This window comes from Odocoileus virginianus, chromosome 11, assembly GCF_023699985.2.
Source record: "Odocoileus virginianus isolate 20LAN1187 ecotype Illinois chromosome 11, Ovbor_1.2, whole genome shotgun sequence".
Taxonomy (NCBI): domain Eukaryota; kingdom Metazoa; phylum Chordata; class Mammalia; order Artiodactyla; family Cervidae; genus Odocoileus; species Odocoileus virginianus.
This window is the reverse complement of record NC_069684.1, coordinates 25238924-25261611: the sequence shown is the minus strand read 5'-3', so window position 1 is coordinate 25261611 and position 22688 is coordinate 25238924. Positions and strand designations below refer to the sequence as shown.

Below are 22688 nucleotides of genomic sequence, written 5' to 3'. Positions count from 1 at the left end.
CCTTCATAAATGGCAGGGCAGTTGATTGACATAAAGTCTTCAGGAATAATCAAGAAATATCCAAGAACCTGAGGGAGAGCCTCACATGCCAGCCATTCCCTCTGCCAAAATGCCAGCACTTTGACAGACACCTTGGGTGTCTCTGCCTGGAGTTCAGCCTATTGGCTGGGACAAGGCTATCCTCTGATGGTCAATTTGACAGTTCTTTGATGTTGGCTTTGGCTTCAAGCTCAAGGTTTCTCTGATTGGCACTGACTCCAGAGAGCATCGGTGAAAGAAAATCTTAATTAGATTTCCCCATCCAGTGACTTTTCATTTTTCCTTGGAAAACTTCTGGTTCCTGTTGGTGATTGCATGTGTAGGGATGCTCAGGTAATTCATACCTGAATTAGAAGGCTAAGCCCTATTGACCTACAACCCTTTGAGGCTCACTGGGAGCTGCCATTAACTTTCTGACAGTTTGTTTTATGCCCTGGGCCTCAAATTCTTTTTAGAAAAATTAACTGTTTTTGAGGTTCTTTGACACACTAGGTGCCCTGGGTTACTCCTGAGTCTGGCTTTTATGCTGAGTTTTGTTTACCCTTGATTTGGAGTTCCACAGCTACTGGAGAAAGAAGCTTGGATACACATGGTTCCTGAAACCCAAGACCCCAACTCACACCTAGGGGTCTACCCACTGCCCACTGCAGTTATGGAAGAACTGTATTCTTTTCCTGATATAATACCCCAGGCTCAGGCCAAATTGCTTGGTATCTTCCTACATGAGACAGGAACCCCACAACCTCTAGGGCCAGGTTGGGGGTGTGTGAAGGATGGCTGGTGAGCAGGGAAACCTGGAAGGCACGAGACCCCACATCAGTGAGCTGCTTTTGAATTAATGCTGAGTGATGCCCTTTAGAAAGGTGGGTTCAGGGTTGCTACATTTCTCTTTAAATATTTTTCCCCTAAGGGACATTGGCGAGTAAATTGCAATATTAAAAAATAATTTTTGTCTCTGGTCACAAATATTATTTAAAACATAGTGTTGGGGATATATTTGGCCACCTTCTAAACTCTGCTTTAAGAAAAATGTGCAGCACAGAACTCTAACCTGTCCCACAATGACCCTTACAATATCAGAAGAGAAAATGAATGAATATCTTTGTTGTTCTAGACCTGAGACTTCCCTTGGTCTTTGGGCTTGGTGGTGATGTTGCTGGAGCTGGAATTGCCTTTGTACCCCTATGATTCTGCCACACCAAATACAAATTTTAAATTTCATAAGAGACATTTACCATTAGCTCTTGAGTGAGTATGTAAATGATTCTACAAGAATAGGCTTTTGTTGCAGGTACTATTTGGCATTTGATATTTCTTTTCACTTAAGGTTGCCACCATTTTAAATCTAAGTGACATAATAGATTTTTTTTTCCATTTATTTTTATTAGTTGGAGGCTAATTACTTTACAACATTGCAGTGGTTTTTGTCACACATTGAAATGAATTAGCCATGGATTTACATGTATTCCCCATCCCGGTCCCCCCTCCCACCTCCCTCTCCACCCGATCCCTCTGGGTCTTCCCAGTGCACCAGGCCCGAGTACTCATCTCATGCATCCAACCTGGGCTGATGATCTGTTTCACCCTAGATAATATACATGTTTCAATGCTGTTCTCTTGAAACATCCCACCCTCGCCTTCTCCCACAGAGTCCACAAGTCTGTTCTATATATCTGAGTCTCTTTTTCTGTTTTGCATATAGGGTTATCATTACCATCTTTCTAAATTCCATATATATGTGTTAGTATACTGTAATGGTCTTACATAATAGATTCTTTAATAAGATCATGACATCCGGTCCCATCACTTCATGGCAAATATATGGGGAAATAATGAAAACAGTGAGAGACTTTATTTTCTTGGGTTCCAAAATCACTGCAGATGGTGATTGCAGCAATGAAATTAAAAGATTCTTGTGCCTTGGAAGAAAAGCTACGACAAACCTAGACAGCATATTAAAAAGCAGAAACATTACTTTGCCGACAAAGGTCCAGTAGTCATGTATGAATGTACGAGTTGGCCCGTAAAGAAAGCTGAGCACCAAAGAATTGATGCTTTTGAACTGAAGTTTTAGAGAATACTCTTGAGAGTCCCTTGGACTGCAAGGAGATCAAACCAGTCAATCCTAAAGGAAATCAGTCCTGAATATTCATTCGAAGGACTGATGCTGAAGCTGAAGTTCCAACACTTTGGCCACTTGATGTGAAGAACTGACTCACTGGAAAAGGCCCTGAGGCCTGGAAAGACTGAAGGCAGAAGGGGAAGGGAATGACAGAGGATGAGATGGGCATCACCAACTCAATGGACATTAGTTTGAGCAAGCTCCAGGAGTTGGTGATAGACAGGGGAGGCTGGCATGCTGTAGTCCATGGGGTCGCAAAGAGACTGAGTGACTGACCTGAACTAAATAGATTCCTTACTTTCTTTTTCCACACCTGCTCCTTTCTCATCCTTCCCAATCTTTCTAAGGCACAATCAAATTCTAGGAAGTTCCTCGAAGTCTCTTTAATCCTTCCATTTCAACTTCCCTGCAAGAGAAACGTGCTTCTGATTCTTCCCCCAGAACATCCTCAAAGCTGTCCCGAGGACCACTCAAGTGCTGTCACTGACCCCCTGCCTGGAGCAGCAAAGGGTCTCCTACTGGTGCCCTGATTCCTTGTTAACCCTCCCAACATGGTCCAGCAGCAACCAGGGGAACTGGGAAATAGGCAGCAAGTCATGTCTTTACCCTGCTCACAAAATAAGTATCAAAGTAAGTCAAATATTATCAATGTAATATCAATAATTACATAGAAAAGGGCCAGTGTGGTTATAGTTCAGCGTCCAGGGTCCCGAGAATATGCCTGGGGTTAATTGCCATCTCGGCTGCATCCTCTGTGTGAAGAACTGCAAAGAAAATGTTTACTGGTAGCAGCGGCCACACTCAGGACAGCTTAGATGGGACTGGTCCACACTTTACTCCTCACTCTAAGTTCACGAAAAGTCCACACTGACAACCTTGAGTGGCACTCAGATGTGAAAATGTCCCCCTTCCTAGATATAGTCACATCTCCCCCCACTCACATTCTCAGATTTAGCTTTTCAAGTCAGTTTGCTGTCCTGATCTCAACATTCTAGGAGAAAACCCTCTAAGATGACTGTCTCCTCTTAGCCACACCTGTTTATTTTCTAAATATCAACTAAAGAAAAGACTTTAACATCTGTCTTACCCAGAAGAGGATTCAGTTTGTTATTTCTGTGTGCACAGTTGTACAAATGATCAGAAATAAAGAGGCCTTCAGTGTAAACGAATAAATGCTATCTTGGTTTCTGTGTTTACATCTCGGGAATCTCTATTTACTGAATGAGGGGGAAAGCATTCTGTTGCCTATGATCTGAAACTCCATCATTCCTTTGATTTTCTTCCTCTCGATTGCCTTACTAACTTCTGTGGGTTAATACAAGTAACAAAGGAAACATGCTCAGTTGTCCTCAACAACACATCCCTGTCATGGGTGGGAACTGACATGCAAATTCTTATGGGAAAAATACTAAAATCATACAGGCAGGAAACATGGTTTTCTGTCTGCAATGCAGGAAATCTGGGTTTGAGCCCTCCATCAGGACGATTCCCTGGAGAAAGGAATGGCAGCCCTTATTCTTGCCTGAAGAATTCCATGGGCTGAGGACCTTGGAAGGCTACTGTCCATGGAGTCGAGAAGATTCAGACACAACTGAGCAACTAACACTTTCACTTTCATGTCACATTTCAAAATTTTATTTTCTGAAGGCTATATCATGTCAGTAAGACATTCACTTCATTCCCAAAACACCTATTCACCTTCCATATCAAGGAAGACTAATAGAGCATATTTTGACATAAGCATATCAGGATGTATAATAAAAAGGCTGTAATTTAAAACAGCCTCAGCTATCCTCCTCAGCTATCCATTTCAGATTCAACCAGCTGCACATCTGATGTACCATATTTATTTATTTGCTTGATTGTTGCATATCTGTTTTTCAATTAGAAATCTAGCATTCTATACATATTAAGTCAAATAAGTGGAATCAAAATGCCATAATTTTTTAGTTAAACAAGAATTCATAAGTTTTCTGAAATAAATATAATATACATATTAATGTATATGTATACAAAAGGTTTTCTACTACACTTGATAAAGACTTGAGAAAGAACATAAGAGATGGAGAAATTGAAGAACATAAGGTAAATGAAATGAGGCACTGAATATGAAACAGAAAAAGTGAAACAAACTAGATAACCCAAAAAGATTGTCATATGGTCCAGTTATATTTAAACATGACTGCCCATTAGAAACATATCTGGAACTCTGGAGAATAAAAACAATGCCTGAGCATTTGCATTTTTCAGAAAGTTTCAAGATAATTCTGATATGCATCTGGATTTTGAAAAGTGATTACAGGTTTTTCTATTAGGTCTTAGTTTTGGTGAAATAGAGTCATATCATTTTTCTGTTGACCAGTCATGACACAATGGTATTAAGTGAGTAATAGTTACATAATCATAATACTGAAAGATGTTAATTATTTTCACAAACAATAGCCAGACAAAAATAAAAGATAATTACAATTGCAAGCCATAATGTGAACATGACTAATGATTCCCTGGTGGCTCAGATGATAAAGAATCTGCCTGCAATGCCAGAGACCCTTGGGTCAGAAGATCCCCTGGAAGGGAAAATGGCAATCCACTCCAGTATTCTTACCTGGAAAATCCATGGATGGAAAAGCTTGGCAGGCTACACTCCATGGGGTCACAAAGAGTCAGACATGACTGAGTGACTTCACGTTCGTTCATAAATAAGTACAGTTTGGGGGCAGGGGTCAAGCCAAGTGATGTGGTAAGTGGAAGTGCATACATGCATATGTTTTCATCCACCCAGTCTGTCTGTCTTTTGAATGGCGCATTTAATCCATTTACACTAAAGGTAATTATCAATATGTATGATCCTTTTAACATTTTCTTAATTGTTTTGGGTTTATTTTCTGTAGTTTTTTTCCTTTTCTTGTGCTTCCTGCCTAGAGAAAGTCCTTTAGCATTTGTTGTAAAGCTGGTTTGTGGTGCTGAATTCTCTTGAATTTTGCTTGTCTGGAAAGCTTTTGATTTCTCTATCAAATCTGAAGGATAGTCTTGCTGGGTAGAGTATTTCTGGTTGTAGGTTCTTCCTTTTCATTACTTTACATATATCATACCAGTCCCTTCTGGCTTGTAGGGTTTCTGTTGAGAAATCAGCTGATAGCCTGATGGGACTTTGCATGTTATTTGTCATCTTTCCCTTGGTGCTTTTAATATTTTTTCTTTGTCTTTAATTTTTGTCAGTTTGATCACTATGTGTCTTGGTGTGTTTCTCCTTGGGTTTATCCTTCCTGGGACTCTCTGTGCTTCCTGGACTTGGTTGACTATTTCCTTTCCCATGTTTGGGAAGCTTTTAGCTACTAGCTTTTCAAATATTTTTTCATGTTCTTTCTCTCTCTCCTCCTTTTGGGACTTCTATAATGCGAACATTGGTACATTTAATGTTGCCCCTGAGGTCTCAGGCTGTCTTCATATCTTTTCATTTTCTTATCAATATTCTGTTCTGTGACAGTGATTTCCATCATTCTGTCTTCCAGGTCATCTATCTGTTCTGCCTCAGTTATCTTGCTATTGATTCCTTTTAGTGTAGTAGTCATCTCTGTTTGTTTGTTCTTTAGTTCTAGGTGTTTAATAAACATTTCTTGCATCTTCTCAATCTTCGCCTCCATTGTTTTCCCAAGATCCTGGATCATCTTCGCTATCATTATTCTGAATTCTTTCTCTGGAGGTTGCCTATCTCCACTTCATTTAGTTGTTTTTTTTTTATTCTTAAAATATATTTATTTATCTTAATTGGAAGATAATTACAATATTGTTGTGGTTCCTACCATACATCAACATGAATCAGTCATGGGTGTACATGTGTCTGCCCATCCTGAAACCTTTCCTACTTCCATTCCCACTCCATCCCTCTGGGTTGTCCCAGAGCATCAACTTTGAGTGTCCTGCTTCATGCATCAAACTTGCACTGGTCATATGTTTTACATATGGTAATATGCATATTTCAGTGCTATTCTCTCAAATCATCCCACCCTTGCCTTCTCCCACGTCATCCAGAAGTTTGTTCTTAACATCTGTGTCTCTTTTGCTGTCTTGCATATAGGGTTGTCGTTACCATCTTTCTAAATTCCATATATATGCATTAATATACTGTATTGGTGTTTCTCTTTCTGACTTACTTCACCCTGTATAATCAGCTCCAATTTCATCCACCTCATTAGAACTGATTCAAACACATTCTTTTTCATCAAAAGTGAAAGTGAACTTGCTCAGTCGTGTCCAACTCTTTGCAACCCCATGGATTGTAGCCTGCCAGGCTCCTCAGCCCACGGGATCCTCTAGGCAAGAATACTGGAGTGGGTTGCCATTTCCTTCTCCAGGTTATCTTCCTGACTCAGGGATCAAACTGGATCTCCAGCACTGCAGGCAGATTCTTTACCATCTGAGCCACCAGGGTCTCCTGTATTCTTTTCTATAGCTGAGTAATATTCCATTGTGTATATGTACCACAACTTCCTTATCCATCTGTCTGCCAATGGACATCTAGGTTGCTTCCCTGTCCTAGATATTGTTAACAGTGATGCGATGAACATTGAGGTACATGTGTCTCTTTCAGTTCTGGTTTCTTTGGTGTGTATGTCCAGCAGTGGGATTGCTGGGTCATATGGCAGTTCTATTTCCAGGTTTTCAAGGTATCTCCACACTGTTCTCCATAGTGGCTGTACTAGCTTGTATTCGCACCAAGAATGTAAGAATGTTCCCTTTTCTCCACAACCTCTCCAAATTTATTGTTTGTAGACCTTTTGATGGCAGCCATTCTAACGAGTGTGTAATGGTACCTCATTGTGTTTTTGATTTGTATTTCTCTGATAATGAGTGATGTTGAGCATCTTTTCATGTGTTTATTAGCCATCTGTTTGTCTTCTTTGGAGAAATGTGCATTTAGTTCTTTGGTCCACTTTTTGATTGGGTCCTTTATTTTTCTGGTACTGAGCTGCATGAGCTGCTTGTATATTTTTGGAGATTAATTATTTGTCAGTTGCTTCATTTGCTATTATTTTCTCCCATTCTGAAGGCTGCCTTTTCACTTTGCTTATAGTTTCCTTCATTGTGCCAAAGCTTTTTTTTTTTTTTTTCATTTATTTTTATTAGTTGGAGGCTAATTACTTTACAATATTGAAGTGGGTTTTGTCATACATTGACATGAATCAGCCATGGAGTTACATGTATGCCAAGGCTTTTAAGTTTAATTAGGTCCTATTTATCTTTGCTTTTATTTCCATTATTCTGTGAGGTGGGTCATAGAGGATCTTGCTGTGATTTATTGTCAGAGAGCGTTCTGCCTGTTTTCCTCTAAGAGTTTTATAGTTTATGCTCTTACATTTAGATCTTTAATCCATTTCTAGTTTATTTTTGTGTATGGTGTCAGAGAGTGTTCTAGTTTCATTCTTTGACAGGTGGTTGACCAGTTTTCCCAGCATCACTTGTTAAAAAGATGTCTTTTCTCCACTGTATTTTTTTGCCTTCTTTGTCAAAGATAAGGTGTCCATAGGTGTGTGGATTTATCTCTGGGCTTTTTATTTTGTTCCATTGATCTATATTTCTGTCTTTGTGCCAGTACCATACTGTCTTAATGACTGTAGCTTTATAATATAATCTGAAGTCAGGAGGTTGATTCCTCCAGTTCCATTTTTATGGGATTTTATCTTGTCCTTTCATCTGGGACATCATTTTCTGCTTTTTCATCATGATTAACTTTCTGTAATATAGTTTTTGTTTCAGCTGCTGTGAGACTATGCTTCTTCTTGCTTCTTATCTCTGGCCTCTGATGGATGAGGCTAAAAGGCTCATGCAAGTTTCTTGATGGGAGGGAATGGCAATGGGAAAACCTGGCTTTTGCTCTGGTGGTCAAGGCCTTGCTCCATAAAACTTTAATCCAATTATCTGCTGAAGATTGGGGTTGCATTCCCTCCCTTGTTGGTGTTTGGCCTGAGGCAACACAACCCTGGGGTCTATGGGCTCTATGGTAGGGTGAATGATGAACTCCAAGAGAGTTTATGCCAATGGAGACCTTCCAGTGCATTGGTCCCTATGGTGAACACTTGCAGACCCATGCCTCCACAGGAGACCCTCAAACACTGGCAGGTAACTTTGATTCAGGCTCCTGTGGGGTCACTGCTCCTCTCCTCTGGGTCTTGGTGTGTGAAAAATTTTGTTTGTGCTCTCCAAGACTGGAGTCTCTGTTTACCTCAGACCTCTGGAAGGCATGTCATCAACTCCTATTGGCCCTCAATGCCAGATTCCCTGGGGATTCCCAGTCACTTTTCAGATTCCCAGGCTGGGAAGCCTGATGTGGGGTTCAGAACCTTTACAGTAACTCAAGAACTTCTTTGGTATCATTGTTCTCCAGTTTGTGGGTCAACCCCCCAGCAACAGGATTTGTTTTTTTTTGTTTTTTTGTTTTTTTCATGGTTATGCCCTTTCTACAGTCTTGATAGGGCTTCTTCTTTGTCTTTGGATATGGGGTATTGACTTTTTTTATTTTCATTTTTTAGCAGGTTCAAGCATCCTCCCATCCATGGTTGTTTAGCAGCTGGTTGCACTTTTGGTGTTCTCGCAGGATGAAAGGAGCCCATGTCCTACTCTGCCATCTTGAACTGAAAGCCTAATGCACTGTATTTATTATAATTCTCTGGATCTCCTGTTGTATTAGTCTATTAAGATGCAGAAAATATTTTTCCTTGTTATCTCTTCTCATATCTAGAGTCGTACTATTACACATATTCTCTGTAGGGTTATAGATATGCTTGATGGCCTCAAGATGTTTAGCTGTGTCAGAAGCCTGAGTTCACATTGGGTAATGCAAGAGACACTGATTTTATGAAGTAGATGAGATATGAGATGTAAAATATACAGGTAGTTATGTTTATAAATTCATAATACAACAAAGAGAGGCACAAGATATAAATAATTTGAAAACAAGTGAGAACAAATTAAGCAATGATTAGTAAAACTAAATATCATCTAATGTCAGTAATCCATCAGGTTCACAGGGTAGCCAGCTGGAAAAGCCAAATTATGGAGGAGTCAGTTAGAGAAAAAAATGATAAATGCTTCATTTTTGTTTCAGTTCAGTTCAGTTCAGTCACTCAGTTGTGTCTGACTCTTTGCGACCCCATGAATCACAGCACGCCAGGCCTCCATGTCCATCACCAACTCCCGGAGTTTACTCAAACTCATGTCCATCGAGTCAGTGATGCCATCCAGCCATCTAATCCTTAGTCGTCCCCTTCTCATCCTGCCCCCAATCTCCCCCAGCACCAGAGTCTTTTCCAATGAGTCAACTCTTTGCATGAGGTGGCCAAAGTATTGGAGTTTCAGCTTCAGCATCAGTCCTTCCAATGAACACCCAGGACTGATCTCCTTTAGGATGGACTGGTTGGATCTCCTTGCAGTCCAAGGGACTCTCAAGAGTCTTCCCTAACACCACAGTTCAAAAGCTTCACTTTGCCGAGGCTCAGCTTTCTTGACAGTCCAACTCCCTCATCCATACATGACCAATGAAAAAATGATAGCCTTGACTAGATGGACCTTTGTTGGTAAAGTAATGTCTCTGCTTTTTAATATGCTATCTAGGTTGGTCATCACTTTCCTTCCAAGGAGTAAGCATCTTTTAATTTCATGGCTGCAGTCACCATCTGCAGTGATTTTGGAGTCCAAAAAAATAAAATCTGTCACTATTTCCACTGTTCTCCCATCTATTTCCCATGAAGTGATGGGACCAGATGCCATCTTTGTTTACAAGGGTATAAATTATCAACTCTTTGAAAGTCATTGTAAAAGGGAAGGTTTTGTGGAAAACAAAGATTAATATTAAAACCTGTACAAAAACCATTGAGCTGAAGTTGAGACCAGAAATAAGATTTCCAAACCAATTTTTGTTTACTTATTTCATTCATTTTAAACCAAGGGACATCTTAGGTTAGTCATTATACATCTGTATTTTAAACCACTTTTGAGGTATTTTTTTTAATAGATACCAATGAAGTAGCTCTTCATAAAAATTCTCTAGGGATGAGAGGGAAGTCCAAGAGAGAGGGGATACATGTATGCTGATGGCTGATTTGTGCTGTTTGGCAGAAACCAACACAAAATTGTAAAGAAATTACCCTGCAAATTAAAAATCAATTTTAAAAAGTTGATAACATACTCTTTAGTAACTTATGGAGTCTTGAAGCGCAGTATAATTTTTAGAAAAATAAAATTTCTATTTTCAAAATTAAATAAAAATTTTAAGAGTTCTCTAAAATTTTCCAATTGAGAAGTTTCCCCAGTTTAAGGATTTACTGATGAGTAGTATTTTAATAGCAATTCATACCAATAGAGATGCAAGAGGTATCCGCACATGATAGTGCAAACGATGTGGCTTTCATAACCTCTAGAAACCTTAGTCTCAATAAATAGACTAAAAAAGTAAAATGTCTCTTTTATACAGCTGATGAAACAAAGCTTAAGTTGACAAAGGTCTCTGAAAGTTGGCATAGAATCCCAGTTTATCAGACTGATTGTCAGATGAACAACATATGTGAACCTTCCTAATGGCAGTGACCAAGATATCAATACTCAGGGGGGAAAAATACCTAAGATCAGGTAGAAAAATTATATCTCAAAGAAACAGGATGATAAATACAAGTTACTCCTCGAAGTAACTTGCATTTTTTTTTCTTTTGCTTCTGTAAGATTAGAATTCTGAAAATATATTTTATCAAGCTGGCTTTTCCTAAGTATGTGCAAAACTATCAAATTTGGAATATCAAAAGAACCCCATTTGGTCCTCTGTTGTCATTGTCCTGGATAAAATTTAGCTCCAACACTTAAACTTGTGTCTGTCTCTGATTTTCTTTGGCACAGCTCGCAAAGCTGATGACTGCTCAGGCAGGAAAAGTTCTTCTGAATATCCCCAGATTCTCACATACCCAAGAATGACAAACTTGGAGTCTGGTCACTGTTGTAGACTTCCATATCAGCTGATGGGTTTTCTTCAGAGAATTATTTATAATTTTTTTTAAATTTTTGGCTGTGCTCAGTCTTTGTTGCTGTGTGGGCTTTCCCTAGTTGTGGTGAATGGGGGCAACTATTTATGGTAGGGCTTGGTTTCCTCCTTGTGGTGGCTTCTCTTGTTCTTTTTAATGGCTGGATAATATTCCATTATACACACACACACACACAACTCACATTCTTTTTCCATTTTTTTGTTGATGAATATCTAGGCTGTTTCCATTCTTGGCTATTGTAAATAATACTATGAATATAACTATGAGTGTATCTTTTTGAATAATAGGTTTTTCTGGATATTTGTGTAGAAGTGAGATTGCTAGACCATGTAACAATTCTATCTTTAGTTTTTGGAGGTGCCACCATACTGTTTTCCATAGTGGTTGCACCAATTTACATTCCCACCAGCAGCGTAAGAGGCTTCCCTTTTCATCACACACTCCCTAGCATTATTAAGTAGTTTAAAATTCCCTTTTATTTATTACTTGACTGGAGATGACAACTATAAGGAGATGAAAGGTGAGCCTTTAGAACAGTGCCCCTTTTGAATTTCGTAGAAGCTGTGATCCCATAGAGAAGTTCCTAACTTAGACATTTCAATTTCCAAATTTCAACTAACATCACACTAAGCCTCTCTGACTGTTGTTTCCAACATTTAGGTTTCCTGGCAATTTGGGGGAGTCCTTCCGATCCTGTCAGCTAATTATTCTCTGCACAGAAACGGGCAGTTTCCTTTACTTGGCAGTGATCTTGGTTCAACAGCTTACACATAGGGAAAATATGAGTGAAGTTTAGGTTTTCTCTTAAGGCTCTCTGAAGGAATGAATAAAAAGTGTCTGCATGGTTGCTCACCCAGTTTCTGTTCAATAACAGAGATGTTTGTGCTTATTGTTGTTACTAATCAATCTAATTGCAGGTTATTAATAAAAGGGATTGATGGCCTAGGGTTTAAAATGTCACAAATAGAATCCAGTTAAAACCTACTCCATGTAAAGGCCATTTATATAAATGAGAGAAATATGGTGAAAGTGATCTTCTCGAAAGTGACCAAGACTGAGAATACCCTTCAGAGTGTCTTCACCTTGGTGGCCATGGATGTTAAGAATAATTTGGGCATCAAATTACTGGGGTGGGTGTTAGGCATGGAAAATTCTTACAGGTGGACAAAGGGTCTCCCTTTATGTGTGGCCATAGACTTCAAAGAAACCTTTGTATGATGCAGCCTAAAGTGGGAATCATACCTGAGTGTGGTAGAACACTAAACACCAAGAAGTGTTTCCATATTTCATGCAGAAAAGGTGTTGGTATTTATGAAGAGAAAAACAGAAATTTATTTCTGTGCCTAACAGTGTCACTTTGATCAGAATCTGTGTTGAACATAGCTAGTTATGAGGAAACAGTAATGATCTAAATGAACTAGGGAAGGGGCCAATGAAATTATGGTTTGTTTGGCTTCTGCTCTAGGATTCTTGCCTGGAAAATCCCATGGATAGAGGAGCCTGGCGGGCTACAGTTCATGGGGTCCTAAAGAGTTGGACACGACTGAAGTGACTTAGCATGCAAACACATGCACCCCTGAAAAATGGCTGGGAAATTTGCTATTTGAAAACTGTCCTCCATGAAAAAAATAAATAAATAAGTAAATAAACAAACCTCAGCTGGTAGCACTTGCCCCCGGATGACAGGGTTATTTGGAGATGAACAAGGCTTATTTCTTCTCTGGCTCCAAGTTCCCAAAGAACTCACAGTGCCCACCTTTAGTGCCTCTAAGTCTTGGAAATATCTGATTCCAGTATTCACACCCATTCCTCTTCTCACATCTTAGATTTAGTCTTTTCTTACAGTTGGTTGTGCTGATCTCAATTTTTGGGGAAAAAAAAATCTTAGATGATGACAGTGTCTCCTCTAAACCATTCTCTTTTACTATGTTTCTTTATTTTATTTTATTTATTATTGTTTCCCTGAGTCATCATTTCTCCGGGGGCTTTTCTCTATTTGTGTTGAGAAGGGGCTACTTTCTAGTTGCTGTGCATGGGCTTATTGTGGTAGCTTCTCACTGCGGTAAATTCTCTTGTCGTGGAGCACAGGCTCAATAGTTGTGGCACATGGACTGAATTGCCCTGTGTCATGAGATCTTCCCCAACCAGGGATCAAATCTGTGTATCCTGCATTGGTGGTCAGATTCTTCACCAATGAGTCACAGAGAAGCCCTCTTTTACTATCTTAATACCACCTAGAGCAATGTCTTTAAATTTCCTTGTTTAAAAAAAATAGAAATAAAAAAGAAAACTTATCATGTTGTCTCTTTAGGGATGCCCAGGTGCAAACTTTCCAAACCCCTCTTATTCTCACTGAGATTTTGACCTGTCCATCTTCAGAGAAGGGACATCTGCAAAGCTCTTCCCTGGCTGCCTGAATAGGCTCACAATCTCCTGGGTTTCCCACATAACTCCTGAGTGAAAAGCTGATACAGGGATGAGTGTATTTTGTTTTCTTTTATAACATACCACTGTTTTCATGAGACTGTTTTAATCATGGACTTATTGCTCATTTTGATTTGACCAAAGTTCCCCCAACAATGTTTCTGTCAACTTTTTTTTTTCTTGTTCAGTGGCAGGAACCAACAATCCCCTTCCTGTCTGACACCCAAGAATATAACTGTCCATATCGGTAGAATTCATTCAGTATTAGAGAAGTGAATCTGTGAGTAGGTCCTGGATCACCCAGGCACAAAATCATTCTTTTTATTTCCTGAATGTGTATCTATTTCAATCAACTACTCTACAGAAATATGATGATCCAATCAGGATAAATCCAATGGGTCCTCTATAATCTAATCAAGCAGCCCTTTCTGATTGTATTAACAAATGGGACAGAGGGGTTATAAGGGTAAAAAAGGTATATAAAAGTCTGAAGCACCGGAGAGGAGATGCAAAATCTTCCTGCTCTGGAGACACCAGCTGAGTTCTCCACAGAGTGTGAGGTCTGAGCACCCCGCCAGCCACATCACACTATCATAAAAGAATACCCTTTCCTTCCCCACAGTTAGCTACTCTTGAAGAGTGACTTATAGTTCTCGATGGCAGGGAGAGTTTTCAAAACTTTATTTCTTTCTGATGAACCCATTTCAGGTTTTAGTTTTGCCTCTCAGTGTAGTTTTGCCTGAATCTCAAACATTTTCATTAGTGCTTTAGCTGGTATCATTTTTTTAAGTCTTTACCCAGCAGATATTTAAAATATCTGTTTGGAGTTTTGTTTCATGAAATTTCAAATACACATTTTTTTACACAAATGGAATTCATGTTAGGGGAAACTAAGGATGGAGACTGTGTGGGTCCCAATGACCTTCCTCTTCTCATAGACTGAGGGCTCCAAGTGGTGGTCTGACATATTCCACTCATAAACGCTGGAGAGAGCTTTCAGGCTCCTTGCTACTCACATCCAGGTGGGACATGAATTAAGCAAAGCACTGGATGGAACGGAAATGGCTAATGGTTGCTTTTCCCCCTCATTGATACTTGTGAGAGGCTTGATCTGAATTCAGTAGGGAAAGAGTCATAACTTTGTTGAGGTCTGAATGTCATATGGTCTAATTGAAGCACTCCCACCACTGCCAGAGCTGAGACCTCAGTCCCAAGTAGATTTCTCTGAAGGGTTGGGAGATTGTCTTAGATGTGTTCCTCTTTGGCTTAACATGGATGCTTTGTTCCTTAGCAGTTTCCACAGGACTGCTTTTGAAGCAGAGTCAGGATGAGTGTCCTGACCTCACCCAGACTCTTGGACCTGGCTGGAATGCACCTGCTCAGGGAAGATGCTTTGGTCTGTTCTGCTCTGGAGTTTCTGCCCACAGAGCTCTTCCCACCCCTCTTCATGGACGCCTTCCATGGGAGACACATCAAGACCCTAAAGGCCATGGTGCAAGCCTGGCCCTTTGTCTGCCTGCCTCTGGGGGGCCTCATTGACCTGCCTCATGTGGGGCCCCTACAAGCAGTGCTGGAAGCACTTGATGTCCTACTTGCCCAGAAGGTTCGGTCCAGGTGAGTCGGATCCAGGTAGCATGATAGGGTTCTGGGCATCCTGGAAGAGACATCTGGGGTGGGATAAGTGGATGGCCAATGGATGGGCCAGAGGGTTGTGAGGATGGCAGTGAAGAAGCTCCTAGGCATGGGCTCACTATGGGAAATACTTTACTGATGTGTTAATGTGCCTACAATGAAAGTGGGATTGAAAGAACATGCCCCAACTCCTTCCTATGATGCTTAATCCCACTAGAAGTGGGGAACTAGAAAGGAGAAGAGGAGAAAGGGAGTTGGAGGAAAGAGGCAGAAGAGGGCAAGGCAGCAGGTGATGAGATATGTGAAATAAAAGCACGGTGGGCAGTCAGTTGTCAAATTCTGAGACTGTGGTTGCATTCTGTGTGGAGTTTAATGCATCCCTGTTCATCTCTGTCCTTATAGGAGGTGCAAACTGCGGGTGCTAGATTTGTGGAATACTGGCCAGAGCTTCTGGAGCATGTGGTCTGGAGCCAGCACCCATGGGTTCTCAAGCTTAGGAAGGGCACCAGTGGCTGAGCAGAGCTCAAGGACCCACCAGTCCTTGGCTCCCCTGAAGATATACATAGAGCTTTGCCTGAAGAAAAGGACATTGGATAACTTCCTCACCTACCTCCTCAGGTGGATGGAGCAGAGAAAAGCTTCTGTACACCTCTGCTGTAAGAAGCTGACCATCTTTGCAATGCCCGTGGAAAATATCACGAAGGTCCTGAATATGGTTCAGCTGGACTGTGTCCAGGAGTTGCAAGTGAATTGGATTTGGCATCTGTCCACCCTGGCCAAGTTTGCTCCTCTCCTGGGTCAGATGAGCAACATGCAGAGACTCCATCTCTCCTGCATTCACATGTCTGCCCTTGAGAAGCAGGAGCAGCAGGAACAGCAAGTTGTCCAATTTACCTCTCAGTTTCTCAAGCTGCACCATCTCCAGGATCTCTATCTAGACTCTCCCTCCTTCCTTGAAGGCTGCCTGGACCAGATGCTCAGGTGAGTGTGGACCGCTGGCTGGAAACAGTGAACACAACATTGGCAAGTCAAGCACACTAGGTTCTTTGCTGCTCTATCCTGAGCTGTGGTTTCATCATCACCGAAATCAAGGTAGAGGAACAGGGCCACCATACCAGAAAGCTATGGATATGGTTGCTTGGATCCAGTGAGGATGGGATGGGTTCTTCCTTAGGAAGGGAAAGCTATGTCAGATAACTTAGTAAAATAGGTAGGTTAAGAGGGCATTAAAGAAGGGAAACCACCTCAGACTTGAGCAGTTTCAGAAAGATGGTCTGGGGATTTCCCTGATGGTCCAGTGTTTAGGACTCTGCTATTTCAGTGTTGAATACTCAGGTTTGATCCCTGGTGGGGGAAGCAAGGTTGCATACGTGGCATATGTGGTACAGCCAGAAAAAAGAAAGTGAAAGAGAGAGAGAGACAGAGAGAAGAGGTCTGAACACAATGAGCTTGCCTTAAAATGACTAGTCCCTAAAGTGTTATCTTTTGCTCCAGTCAAGTTAGTTAATAATTAAGAAATGCATAATTCTGGGAGGATTGTAGTGGAGCAGGAGCCAGAGATCATACAAAGCTGCAGGTGGTTTGCAGGTGATGCAGAGATGAAATGTCAGCTAAAAGGAGACTAGTCATTCTGGGTACTGATGCAGTTAGTAGGACCTTGTCTTTGTGCAAATCACCTATCTGACAACTTTAGCTCAGCTGCTACCTTGCTTTCTCAGACCTAATTGCTTCTTTTTCTCCCCAGATTTCTGAGGACCCCCTTGGATCACCTGGCAATAACTAACTGCCAGCTTACCGAATCAGACCTGACCCATCTGTCCCAGTGCCCGAACATCCATCAGCTCAAAGGCCTGGATCTGAGTGGGGTCACCATGACTGACTTTAGTCCTGAGATCCTCCACATTCTTCTGGAGCAAGTTGCAGCCACCCTCCAGGAACTGAACTTAGAGCAGTGCGGGATCACAGAGTCCCAGCTTGAGTCCATCCTGCCTGTTCTGAGCTGCTGTTCCCAGCTCACGACCTTCAGTCTGTGTGGGAATGTCCTCTCTATGGCCGTCATGGAGAAGCTGCTGAGTCACACCACTGGGCTGATCAACTTAAGTGAGGAGTTTTACCCTGCCCCTCAGGAGAGTTACAGCCCTCATGGAGCCCTCCACCTGGGCCGACTGGCCCAGCTTCGGGATAAACTCACTGAGATTATGCGGGATTTAGGACGTCCAAGGGCCATCTGGCTTAGCTCCAGCCCATGTCCTTGCTGGGGCAATAAGACATTCTCTCCTGAGGATCTCTTTCTGTGCCACTGTTACTTGTCTGCCTAGTTGGATGAATCTGTCAAAGCTTTCTTATGAGCACTTGGAAACTAAACTCTAGACAGTAGATGCATCATAAAAGGAAAACTGATCCATGGTTTCAGACATCAGCTCACTATGAATGTGAAAAGGAAAGATAATACAGCAAGGGTGATTGTAGTGAACTGTAGACTCTGGGAGTGATGGGACATTTGGGGATGTGTGTTTATACAGTCAAATATGAACCTATAGTTTTGGAGGTCAATATAGACTTGAGATCCACATGTTGAAGCTTTCCCTGGGTAGATGTTTGTAAAGCAATGATCAGAAATAAAGAGATCCTCAGTGAAGACCAACTGCTGCCTTCCATGATATATTACTCTCTTTTTCAGCTTATACCTCAGAAATCTCCAGTTATTAATTTAGAAAAAGGCACTGAGTAGTCTATGATCCAAAGCCTTACCAATTCTGCACATTGTTTATTCTGTCTGGAGCATCTCTTACCTCTTTGCTTACATCTTTTGCTGTTCAGTAGATTAATAGACAAAGGGGAGCATACTCAGTAAGTTGGTCAGCAAGCCAAATGACAAATCCTGAAACTTGCAGCAGAATCAGTGTTTATTTACAAGGCAGCCACGAGATGAGACAGGAGAACAAATCTGAGACCTATCACTTCAAAGGGAAAGAAGCAGGAGTATTGTAGTAAAGAGTATAGGGAGGTTGCAGGTTCAGGTGAAGGCAGGAAAAATCTGAGGTAACTGTTGCTCTGTGCAGGTTTATCAGAGTTTCATGCCTTTTCATGGAATACACATTCAGAAGATGGTGGCATTAGCATGATCTGAGGATAGAGATTTTGGCCTTCTTTTGTAAAAAGGTCATCTCCTGTACACTTATGGAAACCTAGTTGAAAGTTCCATGGTCGGTACTGGAGTGAACTGGGTAAGGCTAGATCCATGATCTGAAAAAAACTTCAAGAACCATTACCATAGTGACTATATATCAGAGATGTTAAAATAGGTGTGGTTAAGGGAGTCTTGTCATAAACTGTTTAAACTCTGGGATACTTGCAGGGTAATGCAATTTGCTTGAACACTGAAAGTGAGCATGGCAGGTGAAGACAGGATACATTTGTTGTTGTTGTTGTTCAGTAGCTAAGCCATGTCTGACTCCTTCTGACCCCATGGACAGTAGCATGCCAGGCTCCTCTGTCCTTCAGTATCTCCCAGAGTTCATTCAAACTTAGGTCCATTGAGTCAGTGATGCTATCTAACTGTCTCATCCTCTGTCACCCCCTTCTCTTTTTGTCTCAATCTTTCCCAACATCAGGGTCTTTTACAATTAATTGGCTCTTCACATCAGGTGGCCAAAGTATTGGCACTTCAGCAACAGCCCTTCCAGGGAATATTCAGGAATGTTTTCCTCTAGGACTGACTGGTTTAATCTCCTGGCAGTCCAAGGGACTCTCAAGAGTCTTCTCCAGCACCACAATTTGAAAGCACCAATTTTTTGGCATTCAGTCTTCCTTATGGTCCAACTCTCACATTCGTGCATGACTACTTGAAAAACCATAACTTGTATGAATCACTGTCAGCAAAGTGATATCTCTGATTTTTAATACTCTGTCTAGGTTTGTCATAGCTTTCCTTTTAAGGAGCAAATGTCTTTTAATTTCATGGCTGCAGTCAATATCCACAGTGATTTTGAAGTCCAAGAAAATAAAATCTGTCACCTCTACCACTTTTTCCTCTTCTATTTACCATGAAGTGATGGGACCAGATGGCACAATCTTGTTTTCTAATGTTGAGTTTCAAGCCAGTTTCTTCACTCTCCTCTTTGACCTTCATCAAGAGAATCTGTTTTTCCTCCTCGATTTCTGTTATTAGAGTGGCATCATCTGTATTTCTGAGGTTGTTGATATTTCTCCTGGAAATCTTGATTCTAGCTTGTGACTCATCCAGCCTGACATTTCACATGATTAAACTCTTCAAAGAAGTTAAATAGGCAGGGTGACAATATGCAGCCTTATCAAGCTCCTTTGCCAATTTTCAACCAGTTAATTGTTCCATGTCAGATTCTAACTGTTGGTTCTAAACCCACATACAGATTTGTCAGAAGACAGGCAAGGTAGTCTGGTACTATCTCTTTCAGAATTTTCCATAGTTTGTTGTGATCCACACAGTTGAAAGCTTTAGTCCCGGCAATGAAGCAGAATTCAGGTCGGTTCAGTCAGTCACTCAGCCGTGTCTGACTGTTTGTGACCCCATGGACTGCAGCACGCCAAGCTTCCCTGTCCATCACCAACTCCCGGAGCTTGCTCAAACTCATGTCCATCGAGTCGGTGATGCCATCCAACCATCTCATCCTCTGTCATTGCCTTCTCCTCCTGTCTTCAATCTTTCCTAGCATCAGGGTATTTTCAAAAGAGTCATTTTTTTGAATCAGATGGTGAAAGTATTGGAGTTTCAGTTTCAACTCAGTCCTTCGAATGAATATTCAGGACTGATTTCCTTTAGGATTGACTGGTTTGATCTCCTTGCAGTCCAAGGAACTCTCAAGAGTCTTCTCCAATGCCACAGTTCAAAAGCATCAATTCTTTGGCACTCAGCTTTCTTGATAGTCCAACTCTCACATCCGTACATGACTACTGGAAAAACCATAGCTTTGCCTAGACGGACCTTTGTTGGCAAATTAATGTCTCTGCTTTTTAATATGCTGTCTAGGTTTTTCATAGCTTTTCTTCCAAGGAGCAAGCATCTTTTTAATTTCATGGCTGCAGTCACCATCTGCAGTGATTTTGGAGCCCAAGAAAATAAAGTCTCTCACTGTTTCCATTATTTCTTCGTCTATTTGCCATGAAGTGATGGGACCGGATGCCATGATCTTTGTTTTTTGAATATTGAGTTTTAAGCCAGATTTTTCACTCTCCCTTTTCACTTTCATTAAGAGGCTCTTTAGTTTCTCTTCACTTTCTGTCATAATGGTGGTGTCATCTGCATATCTGAGGTTATTGATATTTCTCCTGGCAATCTTGACTCCAGCTTGTGCTTCATCCAGCCCAGCGTTTCTCATGATGTACTCTGCATGTAAGTTAAATAAGCAGGGTGACACTATACAGCCTTGACATACATGTTTCCCAATTTGGAACCAACAGAAGACTTTTTTTCTGAAACTCTCTTGCTTTCTCCATGATACAGTGAATATTGGCAGTTTGATCTCCGATTCCTCTGCCTCTTCGAAATCCAGCTTATATGTACATCTGGAAGTTCAAGTATTGTTGAAGCATAACTTGAAGGATTTTGAACATCACCTTACTAGCATGTGAAATGAGTGCAATTGTATTAATGAAGTAGTTTGAACATTCTTTGGCATTGCCGTTCATTAGGACTAGAATTAAAACTGACCTTTTCCCATCCTGTGGCCTCTGCTGAGTTTTCCACATTTGCTGGCATATTGAGTGCAGCCCTTCAACAGCATCACCTTTTAGGATTTAAAATAGCTCAGCTATAATTCCATCACCCCCACCTGCTTTGTTGGTTGTTATTCTTTGTATGGCCCGCTTGACTTCACACTCCAGGATTTCCAGGTCTAAGTAACCATACCATTTGTGGTAACCTGGGTCATTAAGACCTTTTTTGTGTAGTTCTTGTGTGCACTCTTGCCATCTCTTCTTAATCTCTTCTGCTTACCATTCTGTCTTTTATCATTCTCATCCTTGCATGAAATATTCCCTTGACACCTCCAATTTTCTTGAAGAGAGCTCTAATCTTTCCCATTCTATTGTTTTCCTTTATTTCTTTGCATAGTTCATTTAAGAAGGCTTTCTCAGCCCAGAGATAAATCCATGAACCTATGGTCACCTTATCTTCGACAAAGGACGCAAGGATATACAATGGAAAAAAGACAACCTCTTTAACAAGCGGTGCTGGGAAAACTGGTCAACCACCTGTAAAAGAATGAAACTAGAACACTTTCTAACACCATACACAAAAATAAACTCAAAATGGATTAAAGATCTAAATGTAAGACCAGAAACTATAAAACTCCTAGAGGAGAACATAGGCAAAACACTCTTCGACATAAATCACAGCAGGATCCTCTATGACCCACATCCCAGAATTTTAGAAGCAAAAGCAAAAATAAACAAATGGGACCTAATGAAACTTAAAAGCTTTTGCACAACAAAGGAAACTATAAACAAGGTGGAAAGACAACCCTCAGATTGGGAGAAAATAATAGCAAATGAAGCAACAGACAAAGGATTAATCTCAAAAATATACAAGCAACTCCTCCAGCTCAACTCCAGAAAAATAAATGACCCAATCAAAAAATGGGCCAAGGAACTCAACAGACATTTCTCCAAGGAAGACATACAGATGGCAAAAAAACACAAGAAAAGATGCTCAACATCACTCATTATCAGAGAAATGCAAATCAAAACCACAATGAGGTACCATTACACGCCAGTCAGGATGGCTGCTATCCAAAAGTCTACAAGCAATAAATGCTGGAGAGGGTGTGGAGAAAAGGGAACCCTCTTACACTGTTGGTGGGAATGCAGATTAGTACAGCCACTATGGAGAACAGTGTGGAGATTTCTTAAAAAGCTGGAAATAGAACTGCCATATGACTCAGCAATCCCACTTCTGGGCATACACACCAAGGAAACCAGATCTGAAAGAGACACGTGCACCCCAATGTTCATCACAGCACTGTTTATAATAGCCAGGACACGAAGCAACCTAGATGCCCATCAGCAGACGAATGGATAAGGAAGCTATGGTACATATACACCATGGAATATTACTCAGCCATTAAAAAGAATTCATTTGAATCAGTTCTAATGAGATGGATGAAACTGGAGCCCATTTTACAGAGCGAAGTAAGCCAGAAAGATAAAGACCATTACAGTATACTAACACATATATATGGAATTTAGAAAGATGGTAGCGATAACCCTATATGCAAAACAGAAAAAGAGACTCAGATGTATAGAACAGACTTGTGGACTCTGGGAGAAGGCGAGGGTGGGATGTTTCAAGAGAACAGCATCGAAACATGTATATTATCTAGGGTGAAACAGATCACCAGCCCAGGTTGGGTGCATGAGACAAGTGCTCGGGCCTGGTGCACTGGGAAGACCCAGAGGGATCGGGT

The 22688-nt window shown here is 41.0% G+C and overlaps 1 protein-coding gene across 1 annotated transcript; it reads left to right on the top strand.

The window, feature by feature from the left end:
• Nucleotides 1-14941: 14941 nt before the first annotated feature.
• LOC110142837 (PRAME family member 8-like) lies at nucleotides 14942-17564 on the top strand. The gene is made up of 3 exons (XM_020902230.2): nucleotides 14942-15228; nucleotides 15649-16227; nucleotides 16991-17564. Exons 1-3 carry the CDS (start codon nucleotides 14942-14944, stop codon nucleotides 17562-17564), a joined length of 1440 nt encoding a protein of 479 aa, XP_020757889.2.
• Nucleotides 17565-22688: the final 5124 nt, after the last annotated feature.

Bases quoted from the DNA above. Each gene is read 5' to 3' on its own strand.
- LOC110142837 (XM_020902230.2), top strand. From the start codon at position 14,942: ATGAGTGTCCTGACCTCACCCAGACTCTTGGACCTGGCTGGAATGCAC. The intron at 15,229-15,648 runs GTGAGTCGGATC...CTGTCCTTATAG, and splicing joins GCCCAGAAGGTTCGGTCCAG to GAGGTGCAAACTGCGGGTGC. The intron at 16,228-16,990 runs GTGAGTGTGGAC...TTTTCTCCCCAG, and splicing joins TGCCTGGACCAGATGCTCAG to ATTTCTGAGGACCCCCTTGG.